At 42.5% G+C, this 22245-nt stretch overlaps 1 protein-coding gene across 5 annotated transcripts in view; it reads left to right on the top strand.

Moving 5' to 3' along the window:
• Positions 1–6998: 6998 nt before the first annotated feature.
• Positions 6999–22245, top strand: part of NME9 (NME/NM23 family member 9) — a 27331-nt gene continuing 12084 nt past the window's right edge. For 3 of the 5 annotated variants that reach the window (XM_088798353.1, XM_074312898.2, XM_019747746.3), the window contains exons 1-7: positions 7001–7160; positions 7534–7570; positions 13113–13170; positions 17687–17790; positions 18915–18986; positions 20736–20852; positions 22004–22079. In XM_088798353.1, the coding sequence (XP_088654479.1) occupies positions 7538–7570; positions 13113–13170; positions 17687–17790; positions 18915–18986; positions 20736–20852; positions 22004–22079 (460 nt within the window). In that variant the 5' untranslated portion in view covers positions 7001–7160; positions 7534–7537. Of the gene's footprint in view, positions 7161–7533; positions 7571–13112; positions 13171–17686; positions 17791–18914; positions 18987–20735; positions 20853–22003; positions 22080–22245 lie in introns of all 5 variants that reach the window. The other 2 variants (XM_074312899.2, XM_074312902.2) reach the window with 2 other exon arrangements.

Raw genomic sequence — 22245 nt, 5'->3', positions numbered from 1 at the left:
AGTTACAAGGGAAACAAGTCCTGCTCTGCAATCCCCCAGAGGAGCCTAAACGACCAAGGGGCAAAGCTCATTACATCTCCAGAGGTATCAGGAGCCATGAAGGTCAGAGATGTCATCCTACTTGCAAGCTAACAAGGTATCCTCACATACTTGGATGGATACCGGCAGCCGATGTGAAACTCTTGGGTTGGAGATGAAGGATAGGTTTTACTCACAGCAACAGTATGAGCCAGGTTATTAGCATTTTTGCACAGATTTCCTGAACCTCCATTCCCATAGGACAATACAGAGGGACAGGTACACCTGCGCATGCCGCGGGTTGTGTTATAGGAGAAGAACCCTGAGCTTCGGGAAACCAAAGCTTTTACACCGAGAGTGAATATGCTTTCTGTAGAGGAAGACATCACCTCTATCTTCCAAGGCTGGAAGCAAATCTGCCCTTTGTTTAGAAGAAGATACTATATTATCTTTCGGGGCTGTTCACTGTATAAACATACCTGAAAAGACAGTTAGGAATAAAGGCAGTGAGTGCCTCTGCTTGTAAATGTCTGCCACCAGGAGACCCTGTGATTGGACTACTCTACAATGTGCAGAATGTCTCCTGGCCATCTCCTCACGTCTCAATAAGCCTGAGTGGTGGGTGCACAGGCTTATTAGTCCCACTCATGATGGGAACCTGAAGTTGCATGATAAAAGACTCACTAGAACATAGCTGGGACAACTTGTCCTTCAGGGACGCGCAATACAGATCAGCAGTTTGACGGGAAGCCTCAATGGCTTCTACAACATGAGGAAAATGCAACACAACCTGGTTGTGTTGGTAGGCTCACAGAAACAGGCTGCTTCCGGTTTGTGGCTCACTAGCTTATGTTTGCAAAGTCAGCCTCACAATCAACAAAATCTGCTAGAACTAATAGGTGAGTTTAGCAAGGTCTCAGAATACAAAGTCAACATACAAAAATCTATTTTTTATATACTGGCAGCACATAATTGGAAAAAAAGTAAAAACATAACAGCAATTTCATTAATAGTAGCATTAATAAATAAAATACAAATGACTTGCAACAATGATAAAACATTCCTGAAACGAAAAAGTAAATAAATGGGAAGATATGCCACAGTCACAAATTGGAACACTAAATATTATTATGCTAATTCTCCCCAAGTTAATCTTTAAATTCAATGCAGTCCTAATCAAACTTCCAACAGGAGTAAAAGAAACATTAGCATTATAGCATTCCTATAAATTCTGAAATTTATAGGAAAAGCAAAAGACTTAGAATAGTTAAAGAATTCTGAAAAAAACAAAACAAAACAAAGATGACCAAAAGGTGACATACTGTATGACATGATTTATATATCGTTTTCAAATGACAAGATTTTAGAAATGAAGGACAGAATAGTGGTTGCCATAAGTTAGGGATTGGGGTGGGGGCACCACAAAGATTCCTGTGTTTAGGATCTTGACTATAGTGGTGGATACACAAACCTACACAGGTGATAGAATTTTATAGACCTTTACACACACACACACACACACACACACACACACACACACACACACACACACACGAGTACAACTAAAACTGGGGAAATCTGACTAAGATGGGTAAATTGTATCAATGTCAATATACTGATTGTGACATTATACTATAGTTTTGCAAAATGTTACTATTGGGTGAAACTGAGAATAGTGCACAAAGAATTTCTCTGTTAGTTTTACAACTATATGAATCTACAATTATATGAATAAAAATTTCAATTAAAGAATGAATTTGAGATGAATCATAAGCCTAAATGTAAATTTTAAATAATTCTTTTCATTATCTTTTTTTAAAAATACATTTTACTGGGGAATATTGGGGAACAGTGTGTTTCTCCAGGGCCCATCAGCTCCAAGTCGTCCTTCGATCCAGTTGTGGAGGGCGCAGCTCAGCCCCAAGTCCAGTCACCGTTTTCAATCTTAGTTGCAGGGGCCACAGCCCACCATCCCATGTGGGAATTGAACCAGCAACCTTGTTGTTGAGAGCTCGTGCTCTAACCAACTGAGCCATCCGGCTGCCCCTCATCATCATTTTTAATAATTCCTAGTATTATAAGTTTTTCATAACTCCTGGAAGAAAATAAGGCGAGTATCTTCATGACCAGGGGTGGGCAAAGAATCTTTAGGAAAAGATGTCTTAGGGCAAAGAAAACAATAAACATAGAATTTTTTTAAATCCATTAAATTTCATCAAACTTTTAAAACTTCTGGTCATGAAAGCCATCCTGGTAACATTAAACTGGCAGATGGGAACAGAACGTGCAGCATTCCACATCTGATACTTCACCTCTTGGGCCCAGAAGTAAAACTCATCCCCGCCACCCTCACTGAGGAAAACTAGTCAAATGTTTCCATCTGGCTGTAAAGAAAGTGGTGGCCATGGCGACCCTTGACTGGGAAGCTGCCTCCCAGCAGTGATCCTACACTCTGAATAGAGAGCATGATACCTTAACAAGAACAACAATAGCTTTACTGAAAAGACGCTTTAAAAGACATCATCTCTCTCCACAACATTTCTGAAAGGTAGGTATTACAATAGTCCCCGTTTTAAAGACAAGGAAAGGAAACTAAGGCCGAGGAACCTTTAGTAACTTACCCAAACTCACAGAGATAGGCGATGGTAGGTCCAGCATCCAACCCAAGTCTTTTTGACTGTAATGCTCCCAGTTCTGCTACTCCCAGCTGCCTTCCTCACAGTAGGGACATGTTGTTAACTCATGGAAAAAGAAAACATAATACATGGAAACAAAGAGGTATCAGCCTGGACAAAGATGTAGATGTACAGTCTTATCGTCTAAGATAAAAAACTGAAAGTTATCTGGGCAAATATGTGAACGGTGTTGGTTTTGCTCTTAAACTGAGGAGGTTCACTCTTGTTTTACAGTCACATCACAGTTCTGAGGTGTTTTAGTAAAGAAAATGTTCCCGTGTGCAATTTGGATCATCGAAGGGTTTCCCTTGAGTAAATCACCACCTTGTGGCAATGAACATGACTTGCAAGAGAAAGAATAAAGGATTTTTTTTTTTTTTTTGGTTTGTTTTTTTTTCAATCTTTCAGATTCCAAAGCACAGTAGTGACCCTTAAAGTTCCAAGTTTTTGCATGAAACAAAGCAAAACAAACAAAAGACTTCCCTTAGGGCAGGTCTAATTAAAACAGATGTCTTTGAAAAAGACAGCTGACTTTTGAGCAAAGAAATCAAATCACTGACCCATATCATAAAATATGTAAAAAGCGGAAATTTCATTAAATCAAGATGTACAAAGCTGGGGTGACCCAAGGTGATCCATTTTGGGAAAAATTGAAGAGGCTCCATATTGTCCAAACTGTACATTTTTTAAAGTAAAAAGGATTACTATTAATAATTGCATGGGACAACCCGTGTAAAATTAGGGTGCCCCAGGCAAATTGGGGACACGTGGTTCCCTTAAGTTTCTTTCTGTGGTTTAGCCTGGCAAAGATGTGACTACGTTTTATAGTAGAAACCACGTGGTGAGAAATCTAACCCTTTCAAAAAGAATAAAAAGTTTCTTTCAGTGTGCTGGCAGGAGGAATTTATGTCTGGTTTGAATTTTATTTTGGGAACTAAGTTCTAAGGGAGATTTCAAACCATTCAAGAGCTTAAGTAACCACCACCCTGTGGCAACAAACACCCCTTGCATGTAGTGGACCTACTTTGCAATACTGTGTCTTATAGACACCATCGTCGGGATGTGCCACAGTTTGATTATTCATTCACCTACTGAAGGACACCTTGACGGCATCCAATTTGGGGTGATTATGAATAAAGCTGCTATTAACATTTTATGTGCAGGTTTTTGTATACACATAAGTTTTCAAATCGACTGGGTAAATATGTAGGAGCACTACAGCTGGATCGTATGGCAGTGCTGTTTAGCTTTGTAAGACACTGCCAAGCTGTCTCCCGAAGTGGCTGTATCACTTTGCATTCCCATCAGCAATGAATGAGAGTGTCGGCTGCTCTGTATCTTCACCAGCATTTAACACTGTCAGTTTTTTGGATATTAGCCATTCAAATAGGTGGGTAGAAGTATCTCCTTATTGTTTTAATTTGTAATTCCTTGATGACAAATGAGGTTGAGCATCTTCTATTTGCTTACTTGCCATCCGTGTATCTTCTTCGGTGAAGTATCTGTTCGGATTTTTGCCTATTTTTAAATTGGGTTATTTTCTTAGTGTTGAGTTGTGTATATTTTGGATAAAGGTCCTTTATCAAATTAGTGTTTTGCAGATATTTTTTTCCAGGCTATGGCTTGTCTTTTCATTCTTTTTACAGTCTTCTGCAGGGTACAAGTTTTTAATAAAGTACAACTTAAAATTTTTTCTTCAGGTATCATGCTTTGGGTGTTGTGTCTAAAGAAGTCATTGCCAAATCAAAGATCACCTAGATTTCCTGTTTTCTTCTAGAAGTTTTATAGTTTTGCATTTTACATTTATGTCTATTATCCATTTTGAGTTAATTTTCATGAAAGATGTAAGGTCTCTGTCCAGAATCATTTTATTGCAAATGGATGTCCAATTATTCCAACACCATTTTTTGAAAAGGCTATCCTTTCTCCATTAACTTTCCTTTGCCCCTTTGTCAAAGATGAGTGTTCATTTGTATAGGTCTATGTCTGAACTCTCTATTCTGTCCCATTGATCTATGTATCTATTCTTTCTCTAATATCACGGTTGCCTTGTTTATTGTAGCTTTATAGTAACTCTTGAAATCTGGTAGTGCAAGTTTTCCAATATTGTTACTCTTCTTATCATGTTGGCTATTCTGGGTCTCTTACCTTTTCAAACTTTAGAATTAGTTCACTGATTTCCACAAAACAGCTTGCTGGAATTTTGACTGAAATTGTGTTTAATCTATAGGTCACATTGGGAAGAACTGACATCGTAAAAATATTGATTCTTCCTATCCACAAACAAGGACTCCATCTCCATTTACTTACATCTTTTTTATTTCTTTCATCAGCTGTTATTGATTTCTAGTTTAATTCCATTGTGGTCTGAAAACATACTCTGTATGATTTCTATACTTATAAATTTGGTAAGGTACGTTTTGTGACCTAGAATATGGTCTGTCTTGAATGTTCCCTGTGAGCTTCAGAGAATCTCTATTCTGCTGTTGCTGGATGAAGTATTGCTTAAATGTCAATTAGATCAAGTTTATTGATATTGTTGTTCAGTTCAACTATATCCTTGCTCATTGTCTGCCTGGTGGATCTATTCATTACATAAAAAGTGGTGTGGCCCTTTTGCCTTGGGAGGATGCAACATGAAGACAGCCATATATAAACAAGGAAACAAGACTTCACCAGACACCAGATCTGCCAGTGCCCTGACCTTGGACTTCTAAACCTCCAGAACTATAAGAAGTAACTTTCAGTCTTTTATAAGCCACCTAGTCTGTGGTATTTTTGTTACCGCAGCCAGAATAGACTAAGGCAGTATGATTTATGAAACACTGAACTGTACATTTTTAAAAGGGTGCAATTTATTGTACATAAATTGAACTTCAATAAATCTGACTTAGCATACATTTCTAATAGCACCAAAAATATAAAATATTTGGGAATAAATTTAACCAATTGCATGCAAGAATTCAACACTGAAAATAATATAATATAGCAAATACAAAATAATGAAAACCAGAATATAGGGAACTATACCATGTTTATGGATTAGAAAACAGTATTATTAAGATGCTAATTCTCATTAAATTGTTAGATCGATGCAAGCCATTCCATGTCAAAATCCCTTAGAGTTCCCAAAGCAATTCAATAAAGAAAAGGATATCATTTTTAAAAACTGATGCTGGAACAATGAGATTTGTGCATAAAAATAAACCATATATAAGCAAAAATGAATTCAGAACAAATCATAGGTCTAAATTAAAATGCTAAAGCATTAATGCTTCCAGAATAATATTAAAAGTATATGTTGCGACCTCTGGGTTGGTGAAGTTCTTAGGAGAGATTCTCAATCATCATTAATTTATTAAAATTAATGTTTTACTAGATAAGGGTTATTCAAGAACTTGCTCTCTTATCTTTGCAATTTTTAATTAAAGATGAAATTATTTGTAAATATGTTTATCAAAAAATAAATCTAAAGTCAGCATGAAAAAAAATCATTGTATTTTACCTAATCAACAGAGATCATTATAAAGACAAGGTATTGCAGGAGGGAAAAAAAAACAAGTGGTGTGAAGTCTTCAACTTTAAGTTGGTCTATTTTTCCTTGCAGTTCTATCAGTTTTGCCTCATGTATTTTGATGCTCTGTTAAGTGCATACACATTAAGTATTACTATGTCTTCTGGAGAATTGGCCCCTTTAACGTTCTGTAATGCCTTCTCTTCATCCCTGATACATTTTCTTGTTCCGAAGTCTGCTTTGCCTGAATTAATACAGCGATTCCGGCTTTCTTTTGGTTAGTGTTAGCATGGATAGCTTTCTCCACCCCTTATTTGTGTCTTTATATTTAAAGTGGAATTCTTGCAGACAACACATAGTTGGGCCTTGTTTTTTTATCCACTGACACGCTCTCTTTTAATTGGTGTAGACGATTCACACCATTTTTGTAACTGTTTTCTATTTGTTCCCCTTGACTTCTATACCTACTTTTGAGTTTGTAATTTTGTATTCTCTGTCTTACAGCGAACTCCTCCAGATCCCTCAAAAACTGGAGCGACCCTGCCTGGCATGCATTAAGTAACAGTAAAAAGGCTGCACACCAGCTCTGGTGGAGCAGGAGGGATGCAGGGATTTAGGGCGCAACTGTGTAACACCTGAAAGCACAAGGTCTCTTTCTGCTTGGCGGGGTCCAAACTCCCCAGATACTGACAAACATTTCAGCCAATGAGAGCATTCTTTCAGACCAATTCTGAAGACAGTGGGCAGGACTCCCTCCTGCCCTCCTGCGGGGCTCAGAGTAGGCGTGACTTACATGTTTGTTACCCTGCTGACTTGGCTTCCGGCTGTGTTGCCACGACGACAGTGGCTGGGTCGCCACAGACTGGGTTGGAAACTCTCGCTGCACGTTGAAGACCGTGTACCTGTGCAGGGATCGTTCGCGGAGGTTCAGTTTCCCAGGAATACATTTAACAGTAGGAATAACCGTGTTCTGTAGCCTTTTTACGCCCGAATTCATCCACCGGCGCTCCGATGCCATGGTTCGGAGCCCCACTCCGGTCTCTGTGTGCGCCCCTCCGCAGGCTCCGCGACTAGGAAGGGGTTTCACAAATTCGCAGGAAACCCTGCGGCAAGCTACGAGCTCGCGGGCTGCAGGCTCCGCTTCCCCTGTGGGATGTTCATTGCATCGGTGCATTTATTTGCTGCCACTTATATTTACCTGAAAGGGGTTGGGGGGTGGGGGGCTTTGTCTAAAGGAAGCTTCCTGATCCACGCAGCTGTTTGTCACGAGGCTGTGGCCGGGGCAGGTCCCAGCCAGCAGTAACAGGGCTTTTGTCTTCTTTGCAGAGCTATGGGCAGCAAGAAGAAGGAAATTGCTCTGCAGGTAAGCCTCAACGGGCGCTTGTTTCCAGCACTTGGTTAGAATTGGGGGACAAGGAAGACGGTGGGGAGCGGAAAGTGCAATAGAAGTGATCTCCAGTTTGCTAGCAGTATCTAGAATATAGACCTCGGACCCCTAGTGATAACAAATTTTTTCGTGCACTTAAATATGAACAAATATAACATTGGGTTTATTAAGCTCTTTATGCTCCTAGTGCTTATGCAGCCTTAAAACCCTAATATGAGTTAAAATAAAACTACAAAAGCAAGAAAATGTGGATCAACATAATTTAATGGGACATATTTTTTGTTTAAATATTACTTGCAACTTACTGCAAGAATATGATACAGGTTCTTGAGTTTTGGCATGCATCTGTAACTGTGCTCTCTGGAGACCCAGTTCTCTCATGACTGCTCTCTGCAATCATTCGCTTATTTGACAAGTATGTTTTGATATTTATGTGCTATGCATTCGTTATATAAAGTGCCTTACTTCGTTTGCGTCTCAGACAAGTCAATGGTAAGTCAGTGTCTGTTCTCTTTTCCATGTCCTGGACAATAAGTAGTGAGTGGGTGATTCTAAAGTGATAGTAAAAACATACAGGCATGGGCCCTGGAATTAGGAGGGAGTGCTTTGTCAGAGAGATCATTGGGATGGTCTGTAATATGGGTACATTTTAAAGTACAATGTCTCATAGTCAGCTCTGCCCAAAGGATAAATGTTCAGGCTACCAGCACCCCCTGGAGAGTAGAGCACCAGTGGTCTTGAGACACATGATTTCTCTTTTATTGTCCTCAGTGGTACCAGTACTTTGCATGTGAATTTCGAAAGCCTAGTGATTTAAAATGGGAGAAGAAAATGTCAGTCTAAGGATACCACACGGAGGGAGGGAAGAGCTTTGCACCGGAAGCCCAAAGATTTGATGTAGTTCTTGATTCTTCTCTTAGCCAACTCTGGGACTTTGGATAAATCACATCACCTCCCTCAGCTATGTCAGTTCGCCCATCTATAGAATGAAGATGTTGGGTGAATCATCCCTTAGGGCCTTCCAGCCTGATGTTCTAGTAGTCTCAAATTACAAAACTTTCCATCTGTCTATATTCTGTCTGTAAATAAATTCTAAGTACCTCGTCCTAGCACTTGTTGCGGCTTGAACGATTTCCTCTACCTCTCTGAGCCTCTATCTGTTTTATGTAAACAGGAGCGATAATACATAATCTGCAGAGTTATTGTGACAGATTCATTTAGACACTTCTAGGCTGGTCTGAACGCTGTCTGTGGCGGCTCTAAGATTTTTGCCTCAAATGATTATCTTGTGTCTATACCCTATATCCCCTTTGGGGCTAATAACATTTTTCAGTATTTTTTTTCCATGTGTATTCCCCAGAGCTGTGAGTTTAATGTGATACTCAAAGTGCTTCCATCTGCTAAGGTAGGTGCAGACAGGGTGTGCACTGAGGCATCTATGTAAACGTGTCTCTCTACCAGGTCAACTCCTTGAAAGCAATGCTCTAAGGTCTGCCAACCAAGGAACGCTTTCCTCTCTGGGGGTAAGACTACTTAGGGTTCCTTCTGTGACTGAGACACAAATTGCAAGACATTCAGAGACAGTGTGGTCAAAAGGTGCCACACGTTCCCCATGCATTCCCTAGCAAAGGTAGGGCTTAGTGGAGTCCAAATGTTCCCCATACTGTTCTGCTCCTGCCCTGCTCCTAGAAGGGAGATTCTTCCTTTGTCCAAAGGGTCTTGGACCCACTGCTGGTATGGCATGGCTCACTCCCCCACAGGCGTGCTTCACAGAGATTTGCCACTGGCTGATGGCTGAGCCTCTGAAAGTGATGCCTGTGAGCGAGAGTGTGGTTTCCTCAGGACTATGGTTGTGAACCCAGAATGACATCAGTTCAACTCTCTTACCTCAATTAAGGCATCAAGAAGACTTTTCTGCTTTTTCTTTCTTTTTTTTTTAAAAAAATCAAAACAAAAAAGTATGGAAGCATGATTTCTTCAGAAAGATGGAGTTTTAATAGAGGATTTGCAGATGTTACGTGTTTCCAGCCCATTTAAAGGGACAAAGACCTTAGCATATCCATATTTAGAACAAGTGGCAATTATCATGGTCTTTTAATTTATAGTTGCAAAATAGCTCCCCACAAAAACTTACTAATTACAAAGGGAAAGAGAATAATTTCACAAATAATTTCACAGTGGAAGGGCCTGACAGACCACCTTAATCAAGTGATCACAGTGAGCATCAGCAGTAATGAGGCAGATGGAAATTGTGTGTCACCTGACAGGATGCAATGAGAAGAACACTCTTCTGTTTCTCTGACACTCCAGCCAATTCCACCCAGCTCCAACCGATCCAACTAATTCCAACAAATCCAACCAACTTCAACCAGTTCCAACCAAGCCACCCAGCTCCGACCAATTCCAACCAGTTCCAACCAATCGAAAGATGCACGGCCTGACTGTAATCAGGAGGAAATGTCAGACACACCCAAACAGAGGGACATTGTATAAAATAACCAGCCTGTAGTCGTCAAAAGTGTCAAGGTCATGAAAATAAAAGAAAGACTGGAGAACTATTCCAGACTGAAGAAGACTAAAAAGAGACTTGACAAATCTAGCACATGATTCTGATTAGAGCTTTTGCTTTCAGGATTTATTGGGACAATTGGAAAACTTGAATGGAGTCTGAGGATTAGATAGTAATAATGTATCAGAGTTTATTTCCTGGTTTTTATGGTTGTATTGTGGTTATGTAGGATAATGTATTCAGGAATAGAGATATCAGGTTGGTAATTTACTTTCAAATAATCCAAGGAAAAAATGTTCTTTATACTGTACTTGCAAATTTTTCTAAATTTGAAATTGTTTCAAAATAAAAACATTATACAAAAAATTAACTACTTATAAAGACAGATAATACGTATTTCTCCTTAAATTTAATTTTTGATGTAAGCAGAATACTTTGTAGATAAGAGAAGAATGTGAAGAAATGGCAATAAATATAACTTAATTATTTCTCATGTGGATGTTTGGATATATTTAACAAAAGATGTGCAAAATGTATGTACAGGGGCAGCCGATGGCTCAGTTGGTTAGAGCGCGAGCTCTTAACAACAAGGTTACCGATTCAATTCCCACATGGGATGGTGGGCTGCACCCCCTGCAATTAAAGATTGAAAATGGCAACTGGACTTGGAGCTGAGCTGCACCCTCCACAGCTAGATTGAAGGACAATGACTTGGAGCTGATGGGCCCTGGAGAAACACACTGTTCCCCAATATTCCCTAATAAAAATTTTTTTTTTAAAAAAGTATATGCAAAACATTGCTGAGAAAATTAAGGAAGATTTAATAAATGATAAGAAACATCATGTTCATGAACTGGAAGACTCAAGCTTGTTAATATTTCAGTTTTTTCTTAAATTGACCCATAGAATCAATGCAATCCCAATTTTGCAGAAATTGTCAAGCTGGTTCTAAAATGTATATGGAAATGCAGAGGACCTAGAATCGCCAAATAGTCTTGAAAAAGAACAAATATGGAGGCCTTACACTGCCTGATTCCAAGACTTATTGTAAAGCTACAGAAATCAAAATTGTATGGTACCGGCATAAGGATAGATAAATAGATCAATGAAACAGAATAGAATCCAAAATAAATCCATCCTTACTCAATCGATTGGTTTTAACATAGGTGCCAAAGAAATTTAATGGGGAAATAAATCTTTTCAACAAACTTTGCAGAAACAACTGTACATCTACATGGAAAAAACACACACATCACAATCCTTCTTTTCCAACATACACAGAAATTAATTTCAGATGGATCAGAGACTTAAATGTGAAAGCTTAAATTATAAAGCTTTTTTAAATATTACTTTCAGGACTACAAAACAGAATAATGATTAGGTATTTACACCCCTCACAGTGATAACCCCACCAAGTCTACTACCCCTCTGATACTGTACATAGCTATTACAATACCATTGACTATAAAGCTTTTAAAAGAAAATAGGAGACTATCTTTGTGACTTTGAGGAAAGATTTTTTAGAAGGACATAGGAAACACTAACCATAAAACTAAAATTTCAATAATTAGACTTCATCAACATTAAAAATTTCTGTTCAACAAAAGACACTGTTAAAGAAATGAAGAGGCAAGCCATAGACTTAGAGAGAATATTTACAGTACATATACCTGAGAAAGAACCTGTACCCAAAGTATATGAAGAAACCCTCTATAATCTAATACAAAGGCCAACAATCCCATAAAGAAAATGAACAGACCAACAGGCACTTCTCACAGAAGATATACAAATGGCTAATAAGCATGTTAAATACTGTTCCACACTATTAGTCACCAGGGAAATGAACTCAAGCCACAATGAGATACCACTACATCACCATGAGTGTGGCTAAAATTAAAAAGACTGACATCAGCAAATGTTGGTGTGAATGTGGAGCAACCAGAACTCCTGTGCTTTGCTGATGGAAGTTTAAAATGGTACAACTGGTTGAGGAAAAATGCTGGCAGTTTTATATTAAATTGAACATACATTTACCCTATGTCCCAGCAATTCCACTCCTAGATACTTACTGACCAAAGAGAAAGGAAAACAGAAACAATAAAATTTAATAAGAATGTCCATAAGTCTGTATTCATAATAACCCCCAACTGGAAGTGACCCAACTATCTATCAAGCAAATTATTATATAGTGACACAATATAATATGCTCAGAAATTTTTTAAAAAATGGACTAATGACTCTACACAGATGAATCCCAAAGATACACTGATGAAAGAAGCCAGCACAAAATAATATGTTGTATTATTTCATTTATATGAAGTTTTAGAATAGGCAGAATGAATCTATTGTGACAGAAAGCAGGTCAGTGTTTACCTGGGACAGGGAGTGGGGAGTGACTGGAACAAGACATGAGGGAACTTTCTGAGGTGATGCAAATGTCCTGTATTGTGACAGGGGTGTGGTTACAGAGGCGTATGCATTTGCCAAAACTCACTGAACTTAGTTCACTCTATAGAATTTATATCTTAATAAAATATATAAGAAAAGAAAAAAATGAAAAAGTAACTCTCTGAGCATAAATACAAATGTCAAAACTTAATGTTGAGTGAAAACACAAATTATAAAAGGACATCTACAGTATGTTACTATGTATGTACATTTACAGGCACAAAACAATTTTGCATATTGTTTTTGGACAAGTAACAAGCAAATATTATTTTCTTTAAAATGCTTGTGATTTTCTTAGGATAGTGGTTATTCCTGGGGAAGGAGACAGGAAGAAAGGAAAGGAGAAAAGAAGATTGGGGAAAGAGGACAGCTTGAGTTGTACTTGTAACTACTTCATTGAGAGAGAGAGAGAGAGAGAGAGAGAGAGAGAGAGAGAGAGAGAGAGAGAAAGAGAGAGAGAGCAAGAGAGAGAGAGAGAGAGAGCCGGGGCAAGCAAATATATCTAATTTTATCCTCCTCATGCCCTCAGTTAACATAGTGTTTGTTCCTCTTTGATGTTAGGTCAACATCAGCACCCAGGAGCTTTGGGAGGAAATGCTCAGTTCCAAAGGAGTAACAGGTAATTTAAGATATGTTTTTAGATCCATTCTTTTCAAAATTGCTAACTGACAGATTGAACCATGAAGAGAAAAAAGCTGCAGTGACCACCATTTTCCTATAACCTTGAGTTTCATGAATCAAAGACCAGGTGATTTCTTTGTACATATAGAGCTGGCTTGAACATCTGTTGGTAAGTTCAGTCCAGGAAGCCAGTCCGTACTCGCGGATAACAGGGTTCCCTTGTTTTAGAGCCGATTGTCATACTCAGGAGCTGTTTGGTGTTAAGGAACAGAACCCTCTTCTAATGATCTGAGGCACAACGGGGGAAGACATTGGAAGGAATATGGGGAGCTCGTGGAACTCAAGGGCTGGAAAGAGAGCCAGGCGTCCGAGGCACTGGAACCAGGGACTGCACTGTCCTTTGGGAAACAGCACAGCCATTATCGCTGGGCCTCCTCGTCCCCTGTCCTCCATGTATCAGTTATCTATTGCTGTGCAACAATTTAGCCCAAACCTTTAAAACAACAAACAGTTATTGTCCCCCAGTTTCTGTTGGCCCAGAATCCAGGTGTTGCTGAGCTGGGTGCATCTGACTTGTAGTCCCTCACCAGGCTGCATTTAAGGAGTAAGACAGGGAATATCAAGGCTCCACTAAGGTCAAATTTCTTTCCAAGCTTTGGCAGATCTTACAAGGTCATTTCCAAGTTCATTCATGTGACTATTGGCAGGATTCACTCCTTGCTGGCTGTTGGTCAGAAACATCAATTTCTCCATAAGGCTACTCACAATATGGTAACTTGTTTCCTCCCCCAGAGCAGGGCTTAGAGAGAGAGAGAGAGAGACACGAAAAGAATAGTGTTTTTGTAACCTAATCTCAAATGACATCCCATCACTTTCACCATATTCTGTTTGTTAGGAGCCAGTCCCTAGGTCCCGCCCGCACTCCAGGGCAGGGCCGTACACAAAGGCATACATCCCAGGTGACAGGAATCATTGGAGGAATCTTAGAGGCTGCCAACCACACCCCACTCCCCCAATACTGCTCTCTCTTTTCATTGACTCTAGATATCTCTGGCCTCCATTTCTCTCTGTGTGTCTGCTCGGTTCTCGTCTCTATGAATACGCCAGCTCAGTCAGCTGTATCTGTCTGCTCTTACCTCTGCATTGCCACCACCCCTGTGACTTCAGCATTCAAGCCCCTCACCTCCCCTCTCTCAGGACTCAAGCCATCTTTCCAGCCCCAGAACCCACTGTTCCCTGAGCTCCAACCTTTTTCCTGAACATGCCACAAGTTTTCTCACGGCTTCACTTTTATGCATGTGGTTCCCGCTACCTGGAATATCATGGCCCCAGCACAACCTGTAGAAATCTTTCTCATTCCCAGGCCCAGCTCAAAAGCGGCCTCCCTGCAGGAAAACTTCCCTGAACTTCTGTGTGCTCACTTCCCCCTGGGAGTCTCGAGCATTTGAGGGTGGGGGGACTCTGTCTCAAAGCCCCCCAGCACACACCCAGCTTGGTGTTCCCCATCTGGGGGCTCTCTTGGCTTTTCCCATAGACTTGAAACCCTGTGGCATTGTTTTCTTCTCCACCTGTTGCAGACTTGTCCAGGCCTGGGGCTGAGCAGGTGCTAAACAAACCCTGGTTGCACTGATCCAGGAGTGTGGGTGGGAGTCTTGTAATTCTTCTACTACTAGAAGAATTGCAGAAGCTTTTCTGATGGTGCCAAGTCTTAACTATTGTGTCCATGTGTCTTGACTGTGCAACTAGAACATGGCTCCAGGGCAAAACAACAATTACTTTTATTTCTTAACAACAGTCAGAAAACTACCACCTCATCAATTTTTGAGAATCCGCCACGTGCCAAGTACCCTGCGTGACCATAGCTAACACCTAATACATGGGGGCTCTCTGCCAAGCCCTGCTCTGAGCCGTGCAAGGGCCTGTGGTGGCTGAAGGGGATCTTCTGCCCTTTCTCATCAGACGGCCTTGACGAAGACACGCTCTTCCCTCTTTCTAGAGCCAGCAGAAATTTGCTTCCAAAGTCAACCACCATCTTGGAAGTCTTGCCTTCTGCTAGCTCACTTTCATCGGCCTTCAAACATGCAATAGTTTATTCAGATTTACACACACACACACACACCTTTCATTTTCTCTGCCATTCCTTTCCTGCCAGGTGTCTTCTCTGTTTTGCTCCCTGTCTTTCAAACTCTTCATATACTTCCTCTCCAGCCCCTCACCCCCACCTCATAACCTTGTGAAGTGTGCCTTTGTCCACACCACTCCTTGGAGAGCCAGGGCGAGCAAGAGGTGATGGGAAGCTGATCCAAATGACTAGGCTGAACTATCAATGCAAATCTTACATAGAGATTCCTAGCTAACTGGGTCCCAGTTCTTTTCACTGGAGCTTGAACCTGCTCTCCTTGGTGGGCCTGGGTGCAGGGTCCTCTTAAGTCTTCAAGGACTTTTCCCTGGCTTGACCCAAATGCCTCTCTCACTCATTACTCCGGTGAACTGAAACCCCCAGGTCCCTTAACTGTGAAGCTGTTCTCCTCAAAGAAGCCCAGAGTTTCATCCCATCCTGGGTGCTCAGGAGCCCAACTCCCTCTCCTGCCTCTGCTGGTGTGTGGGTGCCTTTGAGACCACTTGCTTAGATACTCTAGTTGGTACTGGAAACTCAGCGTGTCTAGAATCAAGCTCACTTTTCTCCCTCAAACACTCTCTCCCTGCCTCCACCCAGTTCTTTTTCTCTGCCAGACTCAAAGGTGGGGTCCTTTCCACACCTACATGACTCTCACCCCAGGCCTTTGCCTCCTTTTCAAAGTCTCAGGGATTCCTCCATTCTTTCCCTCCTGTCTGAGCTGCCACCCTGTGTCTGCCTTCCTCATCCCTCCCATACCCAGCTTGGTTCTCACTTTCTTTCTGCAAAACTATGCTGCTTGGTTGCACCAACCAATATTCCTGAATTTGCTCATCTTTGCTTCTTTCTTGGAGCAGCTGAAAGAGCGGGGCTATGGCGTCAGGCAAACCTGGGTTCAAAACTTGGTTTCACTGCTTGAGAATTGTTTGTTTTAACCTTGAATCAGTTACTTCACCTCTTTGAACTTCAGTTTCCTCATCTCTGTAGTGAGATAATAGTACATATATCGTTTGTTTTTTGTTTGTTTGTTTTGTTTTAGAGAAAAGCCGAGTGCAGATACCCTCTTGCAGCTCAATAAATATTAACGCCCTCTGCTTTCTAAAGTTGACTGTGAATCTTCATTGCCTAGGAAATGAGGATGAAACTCCTCAAAGCCTCATTCCACACTCCTCCAGTGGTCTCTGCCACCAGTGCCCACAGCCCACCCCCGGGCAGTCTGGTCCACAATGCTGCCGAGGGCCCCTGGAGCCCCCACCTGTGCCTGGCTGCCCATCTTCCCGCCTCGGCTTCCCACTCTGCCCATCCAAGCCTGGCATTTTCCACAATGCCAGTGCAAGTCACCTCTCCACTGGGAAGCCTTCCTTCCCTAATGAGTACAGTACATGCTGCCAGAGTCTATGCCAATTTTAATAATGATGATTTATATTGTGTTTTATTAATAGTTCTCACACGATGTGAAAATTGTGAAGTGAATCTTCGAAAAATAAAATCACAAATGGCATGCTATGACATTTGGCGGGCCTGATAGTTTCTAAACAGTGTCTGTATTACCTCCCTGTGACTGCGCCACGCTAGCTGAACAGAAATGCCCACCTGTGTGGATTTGGCACAATCTCTGAGTGTGGTGGTTTTTGGAGGACATCCTTCCTCTAACATGTGACCACGGGTGCGTCACAATTTAGCACTTGCTGTGCCTTCATGATCATGCTGGGCAGGTCCCATATGCATCCAGCACACATGAGCTGGCCTAGCTCCCTTACAGGCTTCATGGTCAAGTGCAGACGAGAAAGGTTCCCTCACACTCCACACTCCAGCCACGGCACACTGCACAGATTGGGACCAAAGAAGAAAAAGGTACCCAAGTTTCCACCTAGGTGTCGATCAGGTTCACTTTCCAGGAAAATAGTGTGGATTGTACAGTGTAAATACAACTCTCCTTTACCCAACGCAAGTGGCTTTTCGTTCAGCAGGGGGAATGGTCAAAGCTGTGTTTATCATCAAAGTAGCAAAGAGTTGATTGTATGCTGACAGGTAACCTCCAGTGACTTCTTCCTTTTAGAACAGATGGTTTCAGTCCAACTCAAAGATTTATTGAGGGCCACTTTGGGCTAGGCCTGACCCTGAATGTAGCCTGGAAATTCCTTAGGCTAAAAGGGTCCCTGTTAAGAAAATGATTTTTCATTATGTTTAGAATTCAGAACACTGAGTTGCTAGGAGTGAGGGATACCTGTGTTTCCATCCTTGCTCATAATCTGATGGGATAATAAATTCCTGGAACCATTAATAGCCCTGCAAACATCCATCCATCCGAGAGGGTTAGAATGTGCAGGGATAAATTTGGCCTGAAGTGGTGGGCGCTGATGCTCACTGATCATCCCTGCTTCCTGGTTCCACGCAGTTGTCGATGTCTATCAACGCTGGTGTGGCCCCTGCAAACCCGTGGTGAGCCTCTTCCAGAAGATGAGGATAGAGATTGGCCTGGACCTTCTGCATTTTGCATTGGTATGATCCTCTCTTAGCAGCATGTCACCCAACACTGTAAAATAAAATTAAACATTTCAAAACAGGAACAGGAAGTGTGAACTGCCTTTTTTTCAGCTCACTGAAAAGGCATCAGCTGTGGAATTTTTTGTTATTAGTCTCGATGCTTCATAATTTCTCTAGAGATGAAGATTCCTCGCTGACAGTCACTCTGGGCTGGGGCAGTCTCTGGAGGCTGAATACAGGGACAGAATACATGTCACCCCAGGGCATATGCTCCTTCTTGGCTCAGGAACACTGGGAACTCGGACGTTTCACTTTCAGAACGCAGGGTTTCAAGATTTCTGTCCTCTGCTCCTAAAGGGGAACTTCTAGCAAACATTTACTTGGATTAATGTATGGAAATAGGAATACATTCCGGAGTGAGCAAGTGACACTGGATATGCTGCCCAGGTTGGAGGTTCATAGACGGAACACAGGAGAAAACAGACGTTACGCGAATCTCTCAACAAGCTTGACTTAAGGACTTTGCTCTTCCTCCCTTGGGAGTCAGTTTTGATGCTTCTGTGGAGTGTATGGAGGAAATGCCGGGACGGGGGACTTGTTATGTCCATGTATGGCGTTTCTCAGACACTGAAGGCAGTCGGAAGACCTTCTGTGGCTGCAGTCATGGCAGCAGTAGGATGTTAGACATTGGAGCTGCCCATACTGGAGGAGTAACTGGGTGGGGAGCAGGAGGAACCACGCTTCCTCCTCAGTTTCTTCTTCAAAAAGTACATTGCCAACAATTTTTGCCCAAATGTTGACAGGACAGTTGTTATGATGAAAAAAACAATAGAAGGAGAATCATGAGAGCAAGCCAGAGCTTCACCTGGGGAGGGCAGTCATGGTGTATGTGTGTCATCTGTAGTGTAGGGTGTGTGTGTGGTGTGTGGTATGTATGTGGGTCTGTGAGTGTGTGTAGGGTATGTGTGTGCATGTGGTCTGTGTGGTGTGTATGTATGGTGTGTGCTGTGTGTGTGATGTGTAGTGTATGGTGTGTGTGTGTGTGTGTGTGTGTGTGTGTTATCCCGTGCAGTTCTCCTGCCATCATGCCCCTGTCCCCTCTGTGCCCCAGGCTCCTGCTGACAGCTTGTTTTCTCTAGGCAGAGGCAGACTGTCTTGATGTCCTTGAAAAATACCGCGGGAAGTGTGAGCCAACCTTTCTGTTTTACGCAGTAAGTACATTTTCAGACCAAGAACTATTTGATGGTTGCAAATCATTAGAGTTCAGATAGATGCGTCTCACTGGCATTAATTCTGACTGAGAGTCACCAAAGAGCCTCACTGATTCAAACAAGTGATGTGGTTTTCTCCTTGCTGTCTTTATTTTGGCTAAGGACAGTGCCCTGAAGTCATGGCAATGCAGGCCCCTGCCTGGGATGGTGGCCTGAGGTCACTGCTTGCAGGCGGAGAGCTGGGGGTGACACAGCTCCTGGGTCACTCTGCGCTTGGGCGGCCTTCCTGACTGGCTGTGCAGAACAGGGGTGCTCCTTGTGTCTCACACACACTCCTGCCTGAGGTGTCACGCTCAGAGCAGGTTTCAAGCTTTCTATCCTTTGCTCCGCAGAGGGGAGTCTCCAGCAAACAGGAATTCTCCTTTGTGGGGAGGACAAGCTCTGCGTTCACCTTTATGGATTCATAAAACGTGAAGATATGTTTATAGAAAGTCAGAAAAGAGGCACTATTGAAGAAGGCCACGTGGTTCAGTGTTTGAAGCTAGTCTGATGTCTCTGGGTGTGACATCATGCTCTGGCTCCACGAAACCTCAGGGCCGACTGTCACACCTGGCTTCCTAGGTTTCGGTCACCTGCCAGGCCCTGAAGGCAAATGACTGATATGTGCCTCCTGGTCTGGTCCAGCCCCCTCATCATACATCAGGCAGACGGGGCCCTACCCCCAACCCCAGTGCCCAGGTCTCCTGATAGCCAGGCCCTGGTTGTTTACTTTGGAAACCTTTGCGCTTCTGCCCTCAGCACTGCAAGTATTATAAATTGGAAGCATATCAAACAATGATAAAACATTGTTTGAGCCTTGGGTTTTAGTAGGGAGACCGAACGGTTATATGATGAAACATGGGTGGAGGTGGGAAGGAGAAATGGGAAGGAATTGAGATGAACATGCCCTACAGCCAAACTGACATGGGGCACAGTTGCAGAAAAGGGAGCAGTACCACAGTGGTTTGGTTGCTGGAGCCCGTAGTGATTAAAGCAGCATCATAATTGGCTGTGTTAGAACGTGTGCCCGGGCGACAGGCTCCATCACACTCTCAGCCTGTGGTGGTCCACTGGGGGTGGGTGGGAGGGAAATGGAGGAGAACCCACTCTAGGTGAACTTCTCCCTCTCCGGATTGCTCCTTTGTGAGTCATATGCATAGAGACTGCTGGAAAAGTTGAAGCAGGAAACTCAGCATCACCTCAAACACCACCTCCACCTGACCACCTGAGTCGGAGTTGGGAATCGAGTCTTGCCCAGAACCCCAAGCGTCCTGTACACTCCCCCTATTAAAGCAATGATCTTACTCTATTGTAATTGTTTCTCTGCCTACTGGGCTCCCCACTCACTCACTCACTATGTCTTTCCACGGTCAGTGTTCCTACTCTTTGCCTTTGACTGGTGCTTGGCAGAGTAAGTGCTCAATAGATACTTGTTGAGTGAATGAACCATGGACAGGCCACACTTGGTCACTCACAACATCGTGTGCCCTGTCCCTCCCTTAACTAACTCCCAGTTGCCCTGAAGGAAGTTTTGAAAGGAGGGGCACGGGGCAGAAGGCAGAGATGGGGACGGAGGCTGGGGGCCTGGGGTTGACCTTGACCTCGGGCACACTGCTAAACAAAGCTCTTGGACACTCTCGCTGGCTCTTGAAAGAGATTAATATCTGGCAAGAGGGTTTCATGAGGCTTCAGCAGCACGTTGTATTCCAGGGAGGAGAACTGGTGGCTGTGGTTAGAGGAGCAAATGCCCCACTGCTGCAGAAAACTATCCTAGACCAGCTGGAGGCCGAAAAGAAGGTGTTGGCCGAAGGCAGAGAACGGAAAGTGGTAAGGAGGTCACTTCTGCAAGCAGCAAACTCACAGGTCTGCTCCCAGGGCAAGGCCAGCCATTCCCGCCCCTGCCCCATTAATTTTCCCAGAGCTGTCAGCTGGAAGCTTCATTCAATGACCACCCAGGTCCTCACTGAGAGTCCAGGGGAGAGCAAGTGCTATGGTCATCATGACGTGTATGCATTTTGAAGCGTTCTTTTCAAAAGTCACCCCCTTCATCCAGAACGCGTTAACTTCTTTTATCCATTTCCCTTGCATCCCCCACTTTAACTGGTAACGGGTTTCTGGATCACTGACAATGAATTCAGAGATGAAAATAAAGTTATGGACTCACATAGTGGGTAGGAGAACTCCAACCTCAGGGTGAAATCTCTCCTGGTGACTCGTCCTCCTCACTTCCCATTCCTGAAAGTTTTGCTTGGGATCGCAGAGGGTTCACGTCTTGAATTTAGAAATTAAGCTCTGCCATGACCATGAGAAGTAGGGTCGGCATAGTTTGTGATTTTGGTAAATTGTTTCCATGATGACATAGACAACGAATTGGCTGCCTTTGAAAAGTTAGGTAGAGAGAGGTATTTCCTGGTGCTTTGAGCATCTGCCAAACAAACCTTAACATTGTTCAGGGTTCATTGTTCAACTTTTCATATTCAATTCCAAATAGCAAAGCCTGTTTTTATAGAATGGATTAGAATCAGACCACATTAGTCCCCCAGAAAACTGGCAATTTCCCCCCCAAAGGACAATCACAAATGCGTGTGCCTCCTCCAGGGGAAAACGAGCTCTCTCTTTACTGCCCTGCGCTGTGTAGCCAGTGACTCAATATTTCCTTGCATTTCAACTCGTCCTTTGTCTTCTTGCCAACTCTCTAGTTGGTCTCTCTTTTTCCTTAGTTTCTGCTCGATGCTTGCGAAAACAGGCAGAATCTAAACCTTCAGAGCAGTATGGATTTCCTTGTCTTTGAACACCCTCCCCCCACCTTCCACCAGCTACAAGAAAGGATCTTGCAGTTTCCAAGACTGATAACCCTGACTTTCTTTTCTTGTTCTGTATTTTGGGCCTTTACTTTTTTGGTTTCTGGAGGTTCTGGAAGGTCCCTGTGGTAACTATAATTAGCTAACTACTTTCTGTTCATGACCAATTCGTACTAGATTAAAGATGAGGCTCTTTCTGATGAAGACGAACGTTTTTCCCACCAAAAGGACGACGGTGAAGAGGAGGACGTGGGTGAGTGTAGAACTAACAAGCAGGGCAAAAAGGCAAAGCAGACTCAGATTTGATATGGTTTGAAAAAAAATATGAGTAATCAATGTATTGAGCAATCTGAACTCTGGGAAGATTCACCGTAAAACATTTTGTCCCCAGTCACCTGACTTCAAACACAGTGTCAGAT

The sequence above is a fragment of the Rhinolophus sinicus genome, chromosome 5 (genome assembly GCF_057876585.1).
Source record: "Rhinolophus sinicus isolate RSI-liver-muscle chromosome 5, RSI-T2T, whole genome shotgun sequence".
Classification (NCBI taxonomy): domain Eukaryota; kingdom Metazoa; phylum Chordata; class Mammalia; order Chiroptera; family Rhinolophidae; genus Rhinolophus; species Rhinolophus sinicus.
Note: the sequence above shows the minus strand (reverse complement) of the source record. Positions and strands in the feature narration are given on the sequence as shown.